General features: G+C 39.0%; 1 protein-coding gene and 1 long non-coding RNA gene across 2 annotated transcripts in view; one reads left to right on the forward strand and one right to left on the reverse strand.

Annotated features, from left to right (window-relative positions):
• Positions 1–6,112, reverse strand: part of LOC111321823 (putative aminopeptidase PLBD2) — a 16,952-nt gene extending 10,840 nt beyond the window's left edge. The window contains exons 1-2 of the mRNA XM_022924797.2: positions 5,846–6,112; positions 3,486–3,729 (exon numbers count right to left, since the gene is read on the reverse strand). Of these exons, the coding sequence (XP_022780532.2) occupies positions 3,486–3,729; positions 5,846–6,045 (444 nt within the window). The 5' untranslated portion in view covers positions 6,046–6,112. The remainder of the gene's footprint in view (positions 1–3,485; positions 3,730–5,845) is intronic.
• Positions 6,113–6,156: 44 nt separating this feature from the next.
• On the forward strand, positions 6,157–19,663 carry LOC148717760 (uncharacterized). Its single transcript, XR_015994424.1, has 3 exons — positions 6,157–6,229; positions 9,439–9,619; positions 19,120–19,663. It is a non-coding gene; the product is annotated as an uncharacterized LOC148717760 (long non-coding RNA).
• Positions 19,664–22,544: the final 2,881 nt, after the last annotated feature.

A 22,544-nucleotide genomic window follows, 5' to 3' on the forward strand; every position in this document is an offset into this window, starting at 1 on the left:
GTAAACTTAGTGGTCCCTCAGCCCCGAACAAACTCCGGCAAGTGCATGTTCTCCTTTGTAGCTGCTATTCTTTTTAATGCACTACCTCTTGAGATCAAACAGCTTGTAAGAACTCCTCCTGTCTTGCCTAATGCTCCTATTTCTTTCTCTGCTTTTTTTTTTAGCGCATGCTACACGAACTTTCATTCAAAAACTCAATTCCGTTACCCATCTTGAAGAACTTTGCTGCTTTGCATGCCGTTTCTTGCTTTACTGCAATTGCTATTTCTCCTGATCGTCTGAGTTTGTTACGATATATTGTTTATCCTATGCTAATTAGACATTTTCTATTGCATTATTTTTAAACTTCATTTTAAAAGTTAAATTCAATTAATTATTGTATGTATGTATTTTTAAAATTTTATTGTATATATTTTTGTTCTGTATTACAGAGGGCCATGTGTTAGAAAATTCTTAAAGAACAATGTAAAGAACATTGTATTGTATTGTGTTGTTTATCGAAAAACTGGCACATTGACTCTGATTTGTGGTGGAAATCAGAGTCATCACTACATAAATGACAAAGTCTTAGAAACTGAGAAAAAGGAATGGAATTCTTAATGCGAGGTGGATGTAAAGACGAATACAACAAGTAATAAATGCGAGTGTGTAGGTTTGTAATACACACTAGTGCATAAACCGTTGCCTTCAATTGAAACTTCAATGTCTAAAAGGATAAAGAATTGTCAGAAATTTCCAAGGTATATTTCAGAGCTGGGTGAAAAGAATTGACTGCGGTTATGAATTGAGTCAGCTCCTCACCGGTAGAGGAGGTGGCGCCAATACAGTCGTCGATGTAGTGACCGTAGAGTTCAGGTTTGGAGCCACTGTATTGGCTGAAAAATTGGTGTTTGACACGACCTACAAAAAGATTGGCATAGCTAGGTCCCATTTTGGTACCCATGGCTACACCATTGGTTTTGTTTGAAAAAGTTGTCCCTGAATGAAAAACAATTGAGTGTGAGCACTAGTTCGGCTAAGCGTAGTAGTTTTTCAGATTTAAGTTCCTTAACAGTACGTTGATCAAAAAATGTTTAAGGGCCAGAAGACATTCGCCATTAGGAATGACAGTGTAAAGTGATGTAACATCCATGGTGAAAAGTTTGTTTTGTCCAAGGAAATTAAAGTCGCAAAAAATTTGAAGAGCGTGTTGGCTGTCTTTAATATATGATGGTAAAGTTTTGACGATGGGAGCCACAATTTTGTCTAGATAGCTAGAGATAAGTTCAGTAGGGCAACTGCAAACCGAGACAATGGGCCGACCCAGGTTGTTAGGTTTGTGAATTTTAGGTAAAAAGTAAATACAAGAAGTTCCAGGAGTGGTTATGATGATTTTTTTTTGCGGTGGCTGGCAATTCTTGTTTAGTTATGAGTTGGTTGATCGTATTCTTGATAGTGTTTTGATTGCTGGCAGTGAGGTCTTTGTTGACCTTTTGATAAAAAGAGGTGTCAGAAAGTTTCTGCAAAGCTTCTTTTTGGTAGAGGTCAGTGCGCCAAACAATGACTGAGCCGCCCTTAATGGCCGATAAGGGCGGCTCAGTCATTGTTTGGGGCACCGACCTCTACCAAAAAGAAGCTTTGCGGCAACTTTCTGACACCTCTCACGTAGCTCCATTTTCTGCTTTTAAAAGCACACACAACTCACAATTCCTCTATTCGCTCCAATGAAGGGCTAACGCTCGAAACATCAGCTTTTATAATCTTAACGGTGGCTAATTTACCATTTCAACTTTGTTTATATATTGAAATTATTTCACACTTTTCTAAAGTTTGATTACCTTGGCTCTATACTCAGTAAAATTTTCAGATCATGTGTACTTAAGGCATTTGTTGGTTAAGTATCAGTCAACATGTGGACCAAGTCTCAGCATAGTTAATAAAGGTTACCTACCGTCTCAGTTAGTATATTGCCTGATACTAGACCAAGTAACGACCCACATGTTGAATGGTATGGGCACCCTCATGACTAACATGCATGTCAGATGATACCCAGTTGACATGCTGCCATTATCTTACTGACACTCAGCCTGTAGTGTATTGATTATATATGCACCTATTTTAATTATTGACAACAAGCTTATACTGACCAGGTATTAATCAATATAATATATATTAATATAATGAGGATGCAGTTGTAAAATTTACATAGGCATGGAAATTTTTTGGAAGAAAGCAAGAGGGGGTAATATACTTTACTTCAACTGAGCCTCAGTCTCCACTAAGGAGTATAAATGGTTACTGGTGAGTTGTCAGGGGATTTAATGAAATAATTTGGATATATCAACAAAGTTGAAATGGTAAATTGGCCACCGTAATGATTACAAAAGCTGACGTTTCGAGCATTAGCCCTTCGTCGGAGCCCTTCGTCTTTCGCTCCGACGAAGGGCTAACGCTCGAAACGTCAGCTTTTGTAATCATTACGGTGGCCAATTTACCATTTCAACTTTGTTGATATATCCAAATTATTTCGTTACTCCCACTGACGCAGCCCCAAACAGTTTCTTTCGAAACTATCAGCCTTTACTCATTTAATGAAATACTATCAAAGGTTGGTGGAGAGGGGTTATTTTTGTTGGTCTAGCTTTCCATCTGGATGGAGTAGTAATACTCCTTATGGCCATGAAGAGTTTGATAAGTGCTACATACTGCCACTCAACTCTTACTGTGAGACTAAACCCATTTGAGCCTTGAACAAACCAAAAGTAAATGTTACAGATTCCACTTTACATGGAACCTTTGGTTGGATACCAGTAACTATGAAACCCCAAACTGTACTGTTGGCCAAAAGGATCACATGACTATAATGATCTGATATGTGCAACTGCTTCTGTTGAAGCTGAATGTTACCGCTTCTGAGAGAAGCTATGAAATATTTTCTGGTTTGATAAATGCCTCCGTGATTAGTTCCTTTTAGATAGAAAATTATGGTTAGCATTTCAGTTCAGTATAAGACCTCCTTTAATCAAGATAGTTTCTAAAATAGAAGACAAGTTAGACTGTAATCCCCAACAAAGTATTCAACCCCCCCCCCCCCCCCCACAATGTTGGTATGCAACAACTTATTTGGTGATTATGTTAACTTGTAGTTGTGATTCAAAGCAAAACTTGTTGTTAGTTTTTAACTTTTCTTGGTTCCTGGCCACATGTTCATTGCCCAAATTATATTATTCTTAAAGCCGTGATTACAAGATACATAGGTAATTTCTTCATGAAATGATTTCAGTTGACCACTTCGATATAAGAATGCCTCAAAGAATAGGAAAAGAAATAAAGAAAGAAAAGATCCTATATTGGTTTGGTTTTTATTGAATGCACGTGTATCAATCAAGTGCCAATTCTAACTTGAAAAGAAACATTTACAGTATGATCAAATAATCAAATTGACAGTGGTCAAGAAAGTCTACCCCATGTAAAAAGACACAAATTGGAAAGCTGAGATTTTTTACCTGATACCAATATTTATCAGTAGGGTTGCTGGCAATTTGCTCAGATATCCACTTCAGGTTATCATCAAGAAACTTTCCCAGCTTCTCACAAAATTGAGGATCAGCATTGCAGAAGCTAGCTAACGTATTCTGATAACTTTTGTGCATTAGTTCTGCAGTTAAAGATCCCTCTGTCATTCCAGCTGCCTTTGCTTGCATTGTGTCTGATAATGATGTATTTGAGTGGATCTCAAGGAAAGCCCATCTGTGGAAAGGAAAAAAACACCAGATTGAAATGATTATGGATGAATGAATGACAAAATAACAGACTTTTCCCCAATATTATGCAGGAACCTTCCTGAATGAAATAATACATTACAAAATAATATAAAAGACACCTTTCGACTAAAGTAAAGAGTTAGCAACCCTACGTAAAATGCTGACTGGTATACTGCTGACCGAGTACCAGGGACAAGGAAAAAACTGTGATTGAACAGCCATGCTTCCCAAAGTTAATGTTTGTTATTTCATCTACCTTACGGGCAATTCGTAGGAGAATAAGCCCACCATTACTTAATTTGTAAGTACGTTACTGTTATTTACAGCTATACTTGTTGTTCTAGTAATTCTAGCTTGTATTTTCTCTTCTACATTGTTGTTCCAAAATAAAGCTGTAACATCGAGGAGAACTCTTCATAAAGAGACAATCTCTGGCAGTAAATTGTTTAGAGTCATTTGATCTTTCCTTTACATGTCTTGAACAAAATAGAAAGTTTATTTGGAGGCTACATACTGTTCATAAGCTATAAACCAATTTGAAATGAAAAAAGAAAAACAGACTTGTTGAAAAAACAATGAACCTAAAACTTTATTATTACACGACTCGGGCAGTCAGAGGGCCAATAACTAAAATCAACCAATCAAAATGCTCTGTTGCCGGTCTGATATTCTCTAAGTATTGGACCGGGCACTGTCCCGAATGGTCCCGAATGATACCGCACTTGTGTCCCTCTGAACTTCAGTCGTATAATAAATCTCTTATTAACCAAGCTTGCTTGGGGCCGTACTGGAAGAATATTGGCCCTCGGTCTTTGTTGTATGGACCTCGCTGCGCTTAGTCCGTACTGTCAAGACCTCAGGCCAATATTCTCCCAGTACGGCCCTCGCGCTTGGTTAATAAGATATATTATTATTATCCCTTCACTAAAATTTTATTCCTACAAAATAGTATAAGCTCAATTAAAATAAAATCTGTCATAGTAGGTCTCATTTCACATAATTATTTCATTCTAAAGTTTACATTCTAATTGATTACCTTCTGTTACTTCCTAATCCTATCCTTCACTATTTCTGAGTTCAACCCAACTCAAGTGAAATATCATGGAAAATCTTCTTTGAAAATAAGAATATATAAAAAAAATCTAAAAAATTTAATATTCTTGTTGAATAGACTTGTTGAATAATGATGTTTGGAGGAAAAGTACATGTATGCCAATCAAATTTAAAATTGTTTGATTCATTTGCAGATTGAATTTTCTTAAAATATTAAGTTTTTTTCTTAAATATTTCACTGGTTTCCAACTTAACTTCTTATCATGTAACCTGCAGCAATATCTCTCTAAATTGTAAATTGAACAAGGTTTTTTTTTTCCCCATTTCCTGTTGTTGAATAGCAATCAGCATACCAATGTATATCTATCTACAAAGTTAAAGAAAATCTGTACTATCATTGCAGAGTCTCTCTGAACTCTCCAATCAGATTTGTTTTACACCTGGTTGAAAGATGATAATGACAATCAAAAGGAGTCACAGATGTTGTTTTGGGCAATGGGCCCTTTAACCTTATGGAAAGTTTCTCAACCTCTATTTGCTTGGGCTTTCCGAAGGAAACGCCTGTGTTATAAATTCGGCTTAATTTTTTTTTTTTTTGTCATCTTTTGCGTTCAGTCACAAAACGCAGTTCCACTAAAGCGCATGCTTGAAATGTAAACCCATGCGAAGAATTTAAGTACTTTCAAGGCCTTGAATTTTTAATTTTAAATTCAAGCATCTTCAAGGAATTTCAAGGCTTTTACGAACCCTGAGTAGGTAATGGATTTGCCTTTAACCGTAAGGAGAAGGGGATTTTTTTATCTATTATTGGTACCAAGGGGAGTTGTCAGAAATCAATAGATTGAAGCAACATTACTGTTCAATAGTTCATATTGTTTTTAATAGTAAAATCTGAAACCGCTAGAGTGAGTGCTGTTGGTTGAGCATCAATTTTGGGAATTACATTAAAAAAACCTGTAAGAACTTTTTTGGACCATTTTAAACGTGATAAAAAAAAACCTCTACATACGTAATATGGACTAAAGATATTTTAGACTTGCGGCACTCACCCGGTGTAGTTGATCTTATCATCGAATTTACCCCAGGCGACCATCGGCTGAGAAGAATCATATCCAGGTTTTAAAACCAAAGTTTTGCCATCACTACCAAGTACCACAGAAGCAAGGTTTTCATCCCCGTTCGCTTGGAGAATGCAAGCCAAAAATGCTGGCAAAAACAGGAGAAAACACTTCAAGATTATGGGAGCCATAGTTTCCTCCTAATCACGAGATAGCAACAGTAGACCACTTTCGAATTCCTTCGGTCAGCATTAAATTCACCACGGTCGAGAGGGCCTGAGATGGACAAATAGACACCTCATGATCTAAAGTCTATCACTTCGATGTAATACTTGTTTGAGCATCAAAGCGTCAAAACGTATTACTCAAGATCTGGTAGGTAATAATTTGTCGTTCGATTATAGTATCTAATACAGTTTGCACAATTTTATGCAGATATTTAGATATCTAGTTGGTACGGAGCCCGTAAAGGGCCATTATCAAACATAATTATTTTGATGAGTTATTTGACGAGTTACGTGACGAGTTATTTGACGAGTTACGTGACGAGTTATTTGACGAGTTACGTGACGAGTTATTTGACGAGTTACGTGACGAGTTATTTGACGAGTTACGTGACGAGTTATTTGACGAGTTATGTGACAAAGTGATCCACGTACACGTGCAAGTCGGTCTGAGATGGACATGGTAGATACATCATTCAACGAGGTAGGTTTAACACAGTTTCTGGTACATTTGCTGCCCATGAGTTCCACTGGACTAAACACACGAAGATTTATGGGTTGTCGCGTTTAACTACCGTCACAACATTCAGAAAATTATTCAACATTCTGATAATGCTTTGGTTTTTTACCCATATTTTATCTCTTGCATAAAGGTGGACTGGATGTTACCACAAAAAGAAATGGTTCACCTGTGTCCAGTTCTCTGGAGTACAGGGTGTTGCAGTTATTTTGTGAAATGGGGTTGACAGGCCTACACGACTCCCAGCGCGTGTTTAGAATAGCCTATTCAAAGTTTGGCCCTCACGAGTATGTCTTTGAGCGACCGCCCTCTTTTGTAAGATACGAGCGGCGGATTTTTGTATAGTTCGCTCAGTAGTGGTTGTGTTTCTATGAAATGCCAGTTTTTCATGAGAATTTGCTTTTAAATTAGGTTTGGCACTGATGGTTGGTATTGTATAAGCAAAGGTAAGATTCGTTGGTTCGTCTTTGGTTTCTGTTGAAGAGCTAATTTCCTGCTTTTGAAATTCACCTTTGAGAGGGTTGTGTTAATGAGGTCCTCTCTGTAGCCTCTCTTTAGCAACTGCGCTTTGAAATTTGCCAATTTCTCCTGGAATATCGTTTGAGAGGAGTTTGTTCTGAGAAGTCTAAGGGCCTCCCCTTTAATGAAGCCTTAGTAGTAGTAGTAGTAGTAGTAGTAGTAGTAGAAACTTTATTAAAGTGTCAAAAAAAAACCGTCTAGCCAGGGAACAAATCCCTTACTAATTTGGGGACACCAATTAGGGGAGAATATACAAACTAAATACAGTAGTAGATAAAATATCTATGGTTAACTTATTAAGAGATTTATAGTAAAAACACACAGAAGTCAAAATGAACAAAGGCTACAGCCTGCGCAGCCATCATCTAAAAGTTGACTTATGTTGAGTTGGCGTATCTTGCTTTTAAACGACGTTAGGGTTGTGACGTCCCTGATACTCTTGGGTAGTTTTGTCCATAGCTTAGGCCCTAAATATCTAATAGAGTGCTTGCCATAGGTGACTGTCTCATACCTAGGTATAGAGAAATCTGCTTGCCGCAGATTGTAATTACTATTTGGTTCTTTAAAGATGTTACTTATATATACAGGGCACAGTTTATGCTTAACTTTATACATAAGTATACACAGATCCTGTAAGCGACTATTTAGTAGTGTTGGCAGATCTGCCTTCTCTAATAGTTGTTCATAACTAGAATTATTATCCTTGAAAACCGCTCTAAGTCCTCTTTCTTGTAGTCTTTCAAGCTTTCGAGTGTCACTCGCTTTACAAAAATGCCACACTAGGTGACAGTACAGCCTTTTTTAACGGCTATAACGGCTATAATTTGCGAAACGAAACGAAACGAAACAAGGTTCGCAGACAATTTCTTTAGGCGCTCTGCTCCCGAAAATTGTCTTACTAGATAAAGCAAAGACAGGCTTACAGACGCAACAAGAAATTATTCCCTCTCTTCGCAAACTGTTCTCGCTAGATGCCTTGTTTCGCAAAATACCAATAACGGCCGGCTTATGGTATTTTGCGAAACGAAACGAAACAAAACGAAGCGAAACAAGGTTCACAGACAATTTCTTTGGACGCTCTGCTCCCGATAATTGTCTTGCTAGATAAAGCAAAGACAGACTTACAGACGCGACAGGAAATTATTCCCTCTCTACGAAAACTGTTCTCGCTAGATGTCTTGTTTCGCAAAATACCAATAACGGCCGGCTTATGGTAATTTTTTTGTACAGTTCAGTTTTTTTTCGCTTTTTATTAACTGTGATTTTCACCTTTTCCTTACTCTATATATTGGTAACGTTGGAACATGTACAGCGTCCAGTTTGGCGTCTGACTTTTTTGCGCTTCCTGCGCTTGTTAGTTGCTAGCCGTGACCAATCTTTGCCAAACAGATCTATATCCAATATCACTTCCACTTCTTCGTTGCTCTTGTTCAATAGCGACTATAACAGTTCTCAGGTCGGAAACGTTTTGCTGTCTTTTAAGGCCTCTACGGGCTAGTATTATTTTCAACTGTCGCAAACTGAGTTCTTCGTCATGCAGTAATAGAAGACATGAAAGCATTTCTGCGTGGTTGTATCCAGTTTAAAAGTATTACTCAATTAATTCATCACGAAAGTTTAAGGCCAAACGCGCCGCCACATTTGCCCCGTCTATACAAACATAACCCAGGCTCTTGCTTTACAACAACCCGTCACGTTAGTCGTCACATAACTCGTCAAATAACTCGTCACGTAACTCGTCACATAACTCGTCAGATAACTCGTCAAATAACTCGTCACGTAACTCGTCACATAACTCGTCAAATAACTCATCAATTAATTATGTAGTAGTAGTGAACTTTAGTAGTAGTGAACTTTAGTAGTAGTGAACTTTATTTATGTGTCGTGAAAACCTAGCGCATAGCACTAATTGGGGACACAGGGTAAAAGCTTTAAAAATAAGAAATCTGGAACCTATTTACAGAATTATTTACCTAACCTATTAACAGTTAAAATTATTTATCAATGTCCTAGAGTTAAAAATCAACTATTACAAAGCGCACATTTTTTGTATCCATCATCAATCATGACAGTCATGTCCGTTCTCCTGATTTTGCTCTTAAACCGTGCAGGCTGTCTTCACTGCGTAACTCTTTTGTAAGTTTCGACCAGAGGAGAGGGCCATTGTATCTTATAGAGTGTTTACCATATTTTACTGTATTAAAGCGAGGGATTCTAAAATCTGCATTTCTTAGAGAATATCTTCTATCGCAGTTTACTTCTCACATAAATAGTTCCTGTATTTGACAAGGAAGTAAGTTCTTTTTTGCCTTGAACATAAGGATTGCTATGTCCTGGAGCCTTCTGTTCACCAGTGATGGAATTTCAGTCAGCTTCAGCAGGCCGTCATAAGAGAGTGATTTATGGTTGAAAACTGCTCTCAAGGAAGTTAAAGTCTTTCAGCTTTACGTTTGTCTGAGGCTCAGCAGAAATGCCAGATGATACTGCAGTAGGTCAAGTGAGGTAAAATGGCGGCTTTATAAAGTTGTAGTTTAGCGTAAGTGGGTATTAGTTTTCTTAGACGACGTAAAACTCCTATCTGTTGACTTGCCTTTTTACAGACTAAGGTAATATGCTCACTAAAATTTAGTTTAGAGTCCAGGAGTACCCCCAACAGTTTGAAAGATTTTGATTGTTCAATGTCAGTCCCATCTATATGCAGGTTTATACTATTTTTGGCCTCAGTTCCAGAACCCATAAGCATGGATTGATATTTCTGAACATTCACTTGTAGCAGGTTTTCTTTGTACCATTTAGTAATTTTGCTACCTTACTCAGCAGTTTCTCTTCAACAATACTAGCAGATGAGCCTGATGCAAAAATTTGATGATCGTCTGCATACATGGAGATTCCCTCCTCAGTTATAGAAGTGAGATCATTTTGAAATGAGTTCCACAAGAGGGGACCAAAGGAGGGCCCTTGAGGACAACCTCTTATTGTATCTTTCCACTGACTCGTCACAGGACCCAACTTGACCCTGTTAGATAATGGCTCTTTGCGGGCTCCGTTAATGGGGGCCCAAGGGTTGGGTGGTTTTGGTGGATGTCAGGAGTGGACATGCATCCACCAAAACGCCGACAAAAACCATCAACAGCATTTTTTAACTCATTTTATGTTTAGCCACAATTTGATCTTCGAGGAGGCAAGAATTTTATATTTCTCAAAGCGTTAGCACCTAGTGCTCTTGCCGATTATTTGTTATAATGCACAATATTATTGCTAACCAAACGTTTGTAATAAAATCGTAACTTGCAAAAGAAAAATGGTTTTGGTGGATGTTTCCCCCTCCATCCACCAAAACCATCACGAAAATTTCTCTTGCTTGCCTTAGGGAGGACTGGCTTACCTTGTTTTGGAGTTAATAACCCCAATCAATTTATTTGTACATAGACGTTTCTGGAAAGTTCTTAGGTCAGCATTTTTTATTACTAAATAATTATTGAAACCATAATCATAACATTGTAGAATGCAGAAGGTTATGGTGTGGCAATCATCTACTCTTGAAAGGAGAGGGTAACAGATATTTAAAAGCGATTCCATATCAAGAAAGTTCTTCCTTCATTTCCTCTAAAATCATTATGCACTATGTAAACATTAACTCATTATGCACTATGTAAGCATTAAGGCAACACAGGATAGAGTTGCACTTTGGGTAAAATCATTATGCACTATGTAAACATTAAGGCAACACAGGATAGAGTTACACATTGGGTAAAATCATTATGCACTATGTAAACACTAAGGCAACACAGGATAGAGTTACACTTTGGGTAAAATCCTTATGCACTATGTAAACATTAAGGCAACACAGGATAGAGTTACACTTTGGGTAAAATCATTATGCACTATGTAAACTTTAAGGCAACACAGGATAGAGTTACACATTGGGTAAAATCATTATGCACTATGTAAACATTAGCTATAGGGCAACAAAGGATATAGTTACACTTTAGGTAAAATCATTATGCACTATGTAAAAATTAGGGCAATACAGGATAGGGTTACACTTTGAGTAAAATCATTATGCACTATGTAAACATTAGGGCAACAAAGGATAGAGTTACACTTTGGGTAAAATCATTATGCACTATGTAAACATTAGGGCAACACAGGATAGAGTTACACTTTGGGTAAAATCATTATGCACTATGTAAACATAAAGGCAACACAGGAGAGAGACTTTGGGTAAAATCATTATGCACTATGTAAACATTAGGGCAACAAAGGATAGAGTTACACTTTGGGTAAAATCATTATGCACTATGTAAATGTAATGTTCTGGAGCTCGCTTAGACAGTTCGCTCATAACATTGTAGAATGCAGAAGGTTATGGTGTGGCAATCATCTACTCTTGAAAGGAGAGGGTAACAGATATTTAAAAGCGATTCCATATCAAGAAAGTTCTTCCTTCATTTCCTCTAAAATCATTATGCACTATGTAAACATTAACTCATTATGCACTATGTAAGCATTAAGGCAACACAGGATAGAGTTGCACTTTGGGTAAAATCATTATGCACTATGTAAACATTAAGGCAACACAGGATAGAGTTACACATTGGGTAAAATCATTATGCACTATGTAAACACTAAGGCAACACAGGATAGAGTTACACTTTGGGTAAAATCCTTATGCACTATGTAAACATTAAGGCAACACAGGATAGAGTTACACTTTGGGTAAAATCATTATGCACTATGTAAACTTTAAGGCAACACAGGATAGAGTTACACATTGGGTAAAATCATTATGCACTATGTAAACATTAGCTATAGGGCAACAAAGGATATAGTTACACTTTAGGTAAAATCATTATGCACTATGTAAAAATTAGGGCAACACAGGATAGGGTTACACTTTGAGTAAAATCATTATGCACTATGTAAACATTAGGGCAACAAAGGATAGAGTTACACTTTGGGTAAAATCATTATGCACTATGTAAACATTAGGGCAACACAGGATAGAGTTACACTTTGGGTAAAATCATTATGCACTATGTAAACATAAAGGCAACACAGGAGAGAGACTTTGGGTAAAATCATTATGCACTATGTAAACATTAGGGCAACAAAGGATAGAGTTACACTTTGGGTAAAATCATTATGCACTATGTAAATGTAATGTTCTGGAGCTCGCTTAGACAGTTCGCTCACAGTTCGCTTATCATTCGCCTAGTTTGTTAGTTATCAAAAATATCTCACCCACGTTCTCACTTACAGCACATAATAAATACGACGTCTCCTGGGGCCTTGGGCATGAACTTGGAGGCCTGGACACTACACCTCCCCCTTTTCTTTAGTGAGGCTTGAAGTCTCTGTAAATTGTTTCCCACGTGGATGTTCTGGCTCGTACTGATCTCCGGGGTTCCGATAGCGCGATTGTCGGTCCCCTGTGCGTCTCTTGCATGACTATAATTCATTCTCCAGGCACCTCCCCTACTTCAATATGGCGGTTCGTTGGTCGCCTGTTCATTGGTTGTTGTTCCTTGTCCCAATCCAAATCGTCGTGCTCCTTCTTTCCAGCAGTACCTTACAATGGGAAGAATTGCGGGATTTGACTTCCTTTCCCGTCTTCACAGTGATCATACTCCCTTTTATTCCAACGACTGCATATGGTCGTGGATCATACGCCGGGGTCAACGTGTCACCCCTATTCTGTTTCAAAGGACACGGTCACCAATTTTGATCGAGCTTTGTACTGCGTGTCTGCGCTCATCAGCATAAGCTTTCATTTGCTTCTTCTTTCTCTCGTCTCTTTTACGGATTAGCTCATGGCGTTGTTCTTCCTGGGGAACGACCCTTTCTGGCAGTTTCCTTCTTATCTCTCTCCCGTACATAAGCTTGTCGGGACTTTCCCTCGTCACAGGATGGGGTGTGGCACGATAGTTGCCAACCGTCCTTTGGATCTCTTGTTTAAATGCTTTCCCCTCAATCTTGGCAACCCTCGCGCCCTTTTTGACCGTCTGGATGAATCGTTCGACGTCACCATTTGCCTCCGCCCGGATGGGTGTGACTTTCCTGCGCCTGAACCCTTGTTCTTGGGCATATTTTGGAAATTTGGGCCCATTAAATGGGAGCCCGTTCTGTGTCTTCACCTCTTCTGGAATTCCATAAGTAGGGAAAACACGTGTGAGCTGGGGAATTACAGCCTCTGCGGAGGTAATTGTGACAAATTGTACGACAGGATACCCTTGAATACTGGTCCCAGAGCACTAAAGCCCTGTCCTTATTTGGAAAAGGTCCCGAAAGATCCACACTGATCTTCTTCCACGGACCTGTTGGCCGATCCGACATTTGAAGTGGCTCTCTGGTGTGGCAAGGGGATGGTAGCTTGACAAGCTAGGCAATCCCCAACGTGCTTTCCGACCATCTTATCGATTCCGGGAAACCAAACGTGGGCACGAAGCAGTTGTTTCGTTCGAACAATGCCCTGGTGACCCTCATGAGCAATTTTCACCATAGTTTCTCTGAATTCTCGAGGGACTATGATTCTTTCACCCCGAAGGACAAGACCGTCAGCCACAGCCAATTCATCGTAAATATTGAAGTACGCTTTCATGTCATTAGCCTTTTTAGTTCCTTGTCGTTTTCCGTTGCCTTTACCAGGTCCTCTTTGCTGATAGCCCGGGGAATGTCACTTGCGACCACGAAATTCACGTACTGCTTGACATCCTTGGTAGTGCCTAGTTCCCTCCTAGTGCAGGTTTCACGCCGGCTCAGGCAGCGGGTGCCTAAATGTATAATCGGAGATATTCGTCTTTCCGGGCCTATATTCGACCTTGAACTCAAAATCGAGCATTCGCACCATCATTCTTTGGAGCCGTATTGACGTCTGATGCCTAGGGTTGTTCAGGATGACTTCGAGCGGTTTGTGATCGGTGACTATTTTGAACGGTAAGCCATATATGAATACATGAAATTTCCTGCACGCGAAATTTGCCGCAAGCATCTTTAGCTCGATTTGGGAGTAGTTCCGTTCCGCATCTGAGAGGGCCCTGCTTGCGTCTTGCACCACCCTCCAGCCTTTGTCACTCGACTCACGTTGGACCAAGGTTGCTGAGATTCCACATGAACTTCATGCTCTGCGGCGGGGTCAAAATAGGCCAAGACTGTGTCTGAGCTAAGGCCTTCTTTCAAACTCGAACGCTTCCTGATGATCTCTCGTCCCAGCAAAAACGTTGGCTTTGAGTAAACCTCTCAGAAGGCCGGTTTGAGGAGCCTACTTTTCCATCAATCTCGTGTTGTATTGCACTGTACATAGGAATGAGTTCAGTTGCTTCGCGTTGCGAGGAGGCTCGGCCGCATTGATAGCCTCAACCTTTCGCTGGTCAGGGGATGCTCCATCTTTAGCTAACTTCATCCCGTAATACACACAACTTTGCTTATTGAATTCACACTTTCCCTTGTTAAACGTGATCTTCTTTTCTCTAGCCTTCTTGAATAATTTATCTAGATTTCGATCATGTTCCTGTTGGGTTTTTCCGTACACAAGAATGTCGTCACTGATGTTGAGGCATCCAGGTATGTCTCGGGTGATCAGCAGGGGCTCACGGTGTCTTGAAAGATTTCACCCGCGGATGTCGTGCCAAAATTTAGCCTTTTGTATCTGTACAACCTGATGTGCGTTGAGAATGTGGTGATGTCCCGACTGTTCTCTTGCAGTTCCAGTTGATGATAGCCATGATTCATATCCAAGTGGGAGCTCATGTGTGATATCCTCGAGAGTAGGCATAGTAGTATGGGTCCGCGGAATGGCTTTATTGGCCTCTCTCATATCCACGTTCAGTCGAATTTCATTTGCCGTTCTCTTGGGTGTAATCACGACTGGGGATACCCAACTGGTAGGCTCTTCGACCTTCTCGACTACATCATCCCTTATAAGTCTCTCCAGCTCCTCCTCCAGTTTTTGCCTTACGCTGAACGGGATCCTCCTGTGAGGTTGAGCAACTGGTGTTACTGCACGGTCAACGTGTAGATCTACCTACACTCCTTCCATTTTTCCGATCCTCAGGAACACGTCTGCGTATTCCTCAAGTAATTTGCTCGTGAACATTTCAGAATCAGTTCGTATTGCATTCGTAATCACCACCAGGCCAAGACTTTCGGCAGTCTGAAATCCTATTAAGGGTTCCGTGTTAGTGTTACCTTTAATGACGTGGAACGTTGCCGGGATGATTCTCGTGTTTGACTCTACGACTGCATCGAGTTTGCCCATAACGATTAATGGCCTGGACGGGTTTTCATTCGTTTGGTACGAGTGCAAAACACTTGTCGACTTCTCCAATTTGATCTTATTGGCAAGTAGCTGCTGAAAGGTGCCTTCATCCATTACGTTAACCGACGCTCCTGTGTCGATCAGCACTTTGGCTTCGCGGTTTTCGATTTTTATATTTCTTACTGGCCTGGGTTTTGGGTTGCTTTCGACAGCCCCAACTTCTTCGATCACACAAAGGGATTCCGCGTCACTGCTACCTGAATGCACCTCCTGATGAACTGTCTTTACGATACTCTTATTTCCTTTCCTTTTACTCCTACAGCATTTGGCAAAATGATTCAGCTTCCCGCATGTGGTGCATCTCTTTCCCCATGCCGGGCATTTCTCCTTTCCTCCCGCGTGTGGAAATGCGCCTCCGCAAAAATAACACTCTTTGTTGATACCACTCGGGCTCTTTTGCCTTCCTAATGAGACCCTCATCAACTCTTCCTCGGTATTATTCCCTCGACTTTGTTGCTCCATTTCGATTCTCTTCGCTTGTTAATCCGACAATTCCAGTGCTCTAGCGTAATCTAACGCCTCCTAAAGCGAGTGCGGCTTACTGAGCAAACGGCATTTAACTCTTTTCGATTTTCCCTTTGCAATTAGCTGCATTTGTATTTCAACTTCACGCCAACCCTCTGGAAATTCACACGGAGCCGCTGCTTGCTTTAAACGCGTGGTGTAATCATCGTACGACTCCTCTTCCTCTTGGGCTAACTGCCGAAATTGGTATATGCTAAAAAATGATGTTTTTTTAGGCTCAAAATACTCTAGAAGTTTCTCTCCTGCGGTTTCGAAGTCTTCTCCCGTATCCTCTAGTGTGTCGAAGATGTCCTGTACTTTGGGACCAGCACAGTGTAAGAATAGTGCTCGTTTTCTCGCTTTTTCCTTTATATTCATCGCTACAGCGTATACTTTGAATCTTTCGAGATATTTCCTGAATCGAGTGCCGACCGATGTTGGATCTAGGTCCGGGTCAAACGGTCCGAAGTTGAGATTTGTATCATATGCGGCCATTCGCACAGATTTCTCGATCGAACGCCGATGAGATGATCCTCGTCGCCAATGTAATGTTCTGGAGTTCGCTTATACAGTTCGCTCACAGTTCACTTATCGTTCGCCTAGTTTGTTCGTTATAAAAAATATCTCACTCCACGTTCTCACTTACAGCGCATAACAAATGCTACGTCTCCTGGGGCCTTGGGCGTGGACTTGGAGGCCTGGACACTACAGTAAACATTAAGAAAAAAACAGGATAGGGTTACACTTTGGGTAAAATTATTCTGCACTATGTAAACATTAGGGCAACAAAGAATAGAGTTACACTTTGGGTAAAATCATTATGCACTATGTAAACGTTAAGGGAAAGGGATAGCGTTACACTTTCCGTAAAATCATTATACACCATGTAAACATTAAGGCAAAACAGGATAGAGTTACACTTTGGGTAAAATCATTATGCACCATGTAAACATTGAGGCAACACAGGATAGAGTTATACGTTGGGTAAAATCATTATGCACTATGTAAACATTAGGGCAAGAAAGGATAGAGTTACACTTTGGGTAAATTCATTATGACTATGTAAACATTAGGGCAACACAGGATAGAGTTACGCTTCGGGTAAAATCATTATGCACTATTTAAACGTTAAGGCAACAGTATAAAGTTACACTTTGGATTAAATTATTATGCACTATGTAAACTTTAGGGCAACACAGGATAGAGTTACACTTTGGGTAAAATCATTATGCACTATGTAAACATTAAGGCAACACAGGATAAAGTTACACTTTGGGTAAAATCATTATGCACCATGTAAACATTAAGGCAACACAGGATAGCGTTACACTTTGGGTAAAATCATTATGCACTATGTAAACATTAAGGCAACACAGGATAGAATTACACTTTGGGTACTATGTAAACATTAAGGCAACACCGGATAGAGTTACACTTTGGGTAAAATCATGCACTATGTAAACATTAAGGCAACACAGGATAAAGTTTCACTTTGGGTAAAATCATGCACTATGTAAACATTAGGGCAACAAAGGATAGAGTTACACTTTGGGTAAAATCATTATGCACTATGTAAACTTTAAGGCAACACAGGATAGAGTTACATATTGGGTAAAATCATTATGCACTATGTAAACATTAGGGCAACAAAGGATAGAGTTACACTTTGGGTAAAATCATTATGCACTATGTAAACATTAAGGCAACACAGGATAGAGTTACACTTTGGGTAAAATCATTGTGCATTACGTAAACATTAGGGCAACAAAGGATAGACTTACACTTTGGATAAAATCATTATGTACTATGTAAACATTAAGGCAACATTGGATAGAGTTACACTTTGGGTAAAATCATTATGCACTATGCTAACATTAAGCAACACAGGATAGAGTTACACTCTGTGTAAAATCATTATGTATATGTAAACATTAAGGCAACGGAGGATAGAGTTACACTTTTGATGAAATCATTATGCATTATGTAAACATTAAGGCAACACAGGATAGTTACACTTTGGGTAAAATCATTATGCACCATATAAACTTTAAGGCAACACAGGATAGAGTTACACATTGGGTAAAATCATTATGCACTATGTAAACATTAGGGCAACAAATGATAGAGTTACACTTTCCGTAAAATCATTATGTACCATGTTAACATTAAGGCAACACAGGTTTGACTTACACTTTTGGTAAAATCATTATGCACCATGTAAACATTGAGGCAACACAGGATAGAGTTATACTTTGGGTAAGTTATACTTTGGATAAGAGTTATACTTTGGTTATACATTGGGTAATTGGGAGAGAGTTACACTTTCCGTAAAATCATTATGCACTATGTAAACATTAAGGCAACACAGGATAGAGTTACACTTTGGGTAAAATCATTATGCACTAGGTAGACTTTAAGGCAACACAGGATAGAGTTACACATTGGGTAAAATCATTATGCACTGTGTAAACATTAGGGCAACAAAGGATAGAGTTACAGTTTTGGTAAAATCATTATGCACTATGTAAACATTAAGGCAACACAGGATAGAGTTACGCTTTGGGTAAAATCATTATGCACTATGTAAACATTAGGGCAACAAAGGATAGAGTTACACTTTGGGTAAAATGATTATGCACTATGTAAACATTAGGGCAACAAAGGATAGAGTTATACTTTGGGTAAAATCATTATGCACCATGTAGACACTAGGGCAAAAAAGGCTAGAGTTACACTTTGGGTAAAATCATTATGCACTATGTAAACATTAGGGCAACAAAGGATAGAGTTACACTTTCGGTTAAATCATTATGCACTATGTAAACGTCAAGGCAACACAGGATAGATTTACACTATGGGTAAAATCATTATGCACCATGTAAACATTAGGGCAACAAAGGATAGAGTTACACTTTGGATAAAATCATTAAGCACTATGTAAAAATTAAGGCAACACAGGATAGATTTACACTTTGGGTAAAATCATTATGCACCATGTAAACATTAGGGCAACACAGGATAGAGTTAAACTTTGGGTAAAATCATTATGCACTATGTAAACTTTAAGGCAATACACGATAGAGTTACACTTTGGGTAAAAAGGCCCTTGGTGTGAGGCTAACTTGAAAGGCTATTTTGTTTGTAAAGAAAACATTTATTAATATTTCTTTACTTCTTTTAGAGGATTGCCTGACACCTGTCCAGGTGGAGCGGGATAATGCCAGAAAAAAGTTTAAAAAATACTTCACAATAGAGTACACAAGCTCGGATGAAAGTAACCTTTCTGAGGATGAAAGTGGGCCTGATATCATGGGATTTTTCACCAAGAGGTTGGCCTGGGAGAAACCAAAGTTGAGAGAAATCAAAACCTTCTTGACTTTATGTACAAAAAGTCCTTTAAGCCTTCTGTGACAACCTTTCAAACTGAGGAGTTGTTGGTGAGACAGTTTCCAGAAGAAACCCCTCTCCATTTGCCCGAAATGGGCTTTGAAAGACTAGTTCTCCTCCAGTGGCCACAAGCACCCTTGCACATGGAAATTTTGAATAAAATTAAAGGGCTTGTATCCTCATTTCATTACTTGAATTTCTATTCAGTGTACGTTATGACAAATAATGAATATAAATTTATCTTAGTTATATCCAGGTTATATCCATCGATCCTCTTTAACCAAAATAAAGGTGTTCTTGCTCCTAAGTACTAGGTGCATGAGAAGCATTACTTTCAATTGTAGTTTACTTAATTCTCTTGCAATACCGGTAGCTTATATATTTTTCACTTGCCTATCATCAAATACAGGTATCATTTTAATGTTCAAAATGTGACCTTTTAAATGTGTTGTTTTAGTTCTACTTAAATTCTTCCAGTTTTATCTTCTTTTATTATTTTTCCATGACATTGTTGTTTCAATGTTTCTAGATATGTATACATATGTCATTCAATGCCCTTGCAAGGTGTTTGTTTGAAATACTTAAAACAACTTCATAAGTTGGAAAATATAAAGCAAATAACAGGGCAAAAAGCAAACGTTGTTGTGTATAGTTGTTAGGTTTGGGCCAGACGTTAAGAAGTTTGAGGCGTGCGAATTTCTGTCCATTTTACGATAATTCTTAACACCCCTAAAGATCCACTGGACGCTTAACAGGAGTGAAAAACATATACAGAAAGGTTTTTACAACTATTAAATGTTGCACATCTGCGATATATAACTAATAACACATGAACATGACCTTTTTGAGCCCTTTACAGTCACCATTTAAAGTCGTTAACGTCCTGTATACGACTTAAGAAAGCCTGCAAACATTGCGTTAATAGTCTCCGTATTCTTTTCAATGCGTAAAGTCGTACTTTACGTTAGTGGAAAGAACTACGTAAAAATGTGTTAAGAGGATTTTAACGATTTCTTTCGGAGTCTTTTCGGACTCGTAAATTTAAGATTTCGTGCTGTGATATCCGAAATTCTCCGCATCTTTACCATCGAGCCAAGGTTCGCGCCTTAAATTATGTTTATTGCCTTAAATTCTGTATGTCCCTCTCGAACGAGGTGATTTTGGTGGATGGAATCAAGGCTCAATTTCGTAACCAACTCTCCTGGTGGAAATTTAGAGTAAGAAGGAAGTGAGATGTGGGATTGTTATTTTGAACAGGACGAGGGAATTGACGATACCTCGCGCTGTTGTCTTCACTACCACCCCTTGCTGATAGCTTGACATTCTGAGCCTTGCCGTGTCATGTAATAGTGACCTCTGATTTCTTGATGACTGACCAATGTATTAATGGGTAAAGGAAAATAGCACATACGTGGCTCTGTAAGGAAGATGTCAGCTGCTTTCGAAAGCGATAAATCAAATGAAGTCGACATAAAAGAGCCTAAGTTGTGTTGCTTTCTTTTACGAGAAAGGGAAAAAGTAGAAGTTGCTTTCTTTAGAAAAAAAATTGGGGGCTCATCCTCCCCGAAATGTGCCTCTCAAGGAAACAGAAGAATTGTGTTCAGTTAATTTTTCTTTATCTCTCTTGTTATGGAACTATGGGATTGCCGTCACCTTTTCTTCCATTATGCACTAACAGCTTATTGACATTGTCATTCGTTTCTGACTTGTCTTTACTGATACGTTTTTCTGTGATCGAGGTTAAACGAAAGGAAGTCGCTACTGTGACTAGCGTGCATTATTTATACCAAACTTTGAAAACTTCTGAGATATGATATATTACCATTTTGGTCGACATTTTGGCCAATACAGTAGACTGTGGTGTCATCGGCATACATGTAAAGATCCTCTGAATCAGTGTGGTCGGGGAGATCATTAACATATATAGTGTATAACCTAGGGCCGAGAAGCGAGCCTTGAGGTACCCCATAGTGCACAAGGTCAGTGGTAGACCTGTAGTTGTTTACCCCAGTAAACTGTCGTCTATTTGATAAATAGCTCATAAGCCATTCATAGATTGATCCTGATATACCAATGGCATGTAACTTATAAGATAATATGTCATGGGGAACAGTGTCAAAAGCTTTTTGGAATTCAATAAAGACCGCTCCCACTGTCCAACCATTGCCAATTACCATCTTCCACTTCTCAGTCATTGAAATGAGCATTCCTTCAGTTGAGAGTCCTTTCGTAAATCCCCATTGTTTACAGCTTTTTGTGCCACAGCTGTTCAGATGATTGTCAATTAGGTTGCAAATCTGACTTTCAAGGAGTTTGCTGGGAATACTAAGTAGTGAGATTGGTCTATAATTAGAAACATCTGCTTGACTTCCCTTTTTATGAATTGCATGAACTTTGGCTAACTTCCAGGGGTCAGGAAAACTGGACGAAGCCATACTGTAATAAAATACCATTAACAAGCCGTCTAAAGCAGATGATCCCGCAACAGCTAAACTACGAGACGAAATACCATCAGGTCCAGATGCTTTGTTAGGTTTAAGATTCTTAAGATCAGTCTTAAGCTTATTGATGTTAACCTCCAAGTCCTGTATAATAGGGGTGACTCTGTACACGAACTGACACTTTTCATCGGTTTCAGGGAATTTTTCAGCTAGCTCCTTTCCAATATTTATGAAATAAGAGTTGATAAGATCAGCTTTCTCATTATCATTGGATACTTCGTTGTTGTTTGTGTCTCTGAGGAGGCCAATGTGTTTACTCTTAGATTTACCAGTGGCTTCGTTTACAGTTTTCCAAAATGATTTAGAATCGTTAGTCTCTTCAAATTTATTCCTCCAATATTGAGTTTCAGCACTACGCAGCATCTTAGTTACTTTATTTTTAGCAGCTTTGTAATCAGCCCAAGTTTTCTGTGTTGAAGAGGTTCCATCACAGCCTTTCAAAAGTTTATATCTCTTGTTCATCTCTTTCCGGACCTCCCCATTCATCCAGGGCTGCTAGCACTTTCTAACTTTGGCTTTGCGTAAAGTGACATGACCCTTAACTATGACATTATACATACAATCCCAGGCCCAAGTAATATCATCTATGTCGTCAAAGGTAGAGCAAACCCACCACGGAGCACTTTCCAGGTCATGCTTCAAATCATTAGGATTTTTTATCACATTTTTAAAATTTTGAACATATTTCACAAAAGGCTTTGGATTTCTGGTCTTTAAC

Source organism: Stylophora pistillata, chromosome 13 (assembly GCF_964205215.1).
Source record: "Stylophora pistillata chromosome 13, jaStyPist1.2, whole genome shotgun sequence".
NCBI classification, from domain to species: Eukaryota; Metazoa; Cnidaria; class Anthozoa; order Scleractinia; family Pocilloporidae; genus Stylophora; species Stylophora pistillata.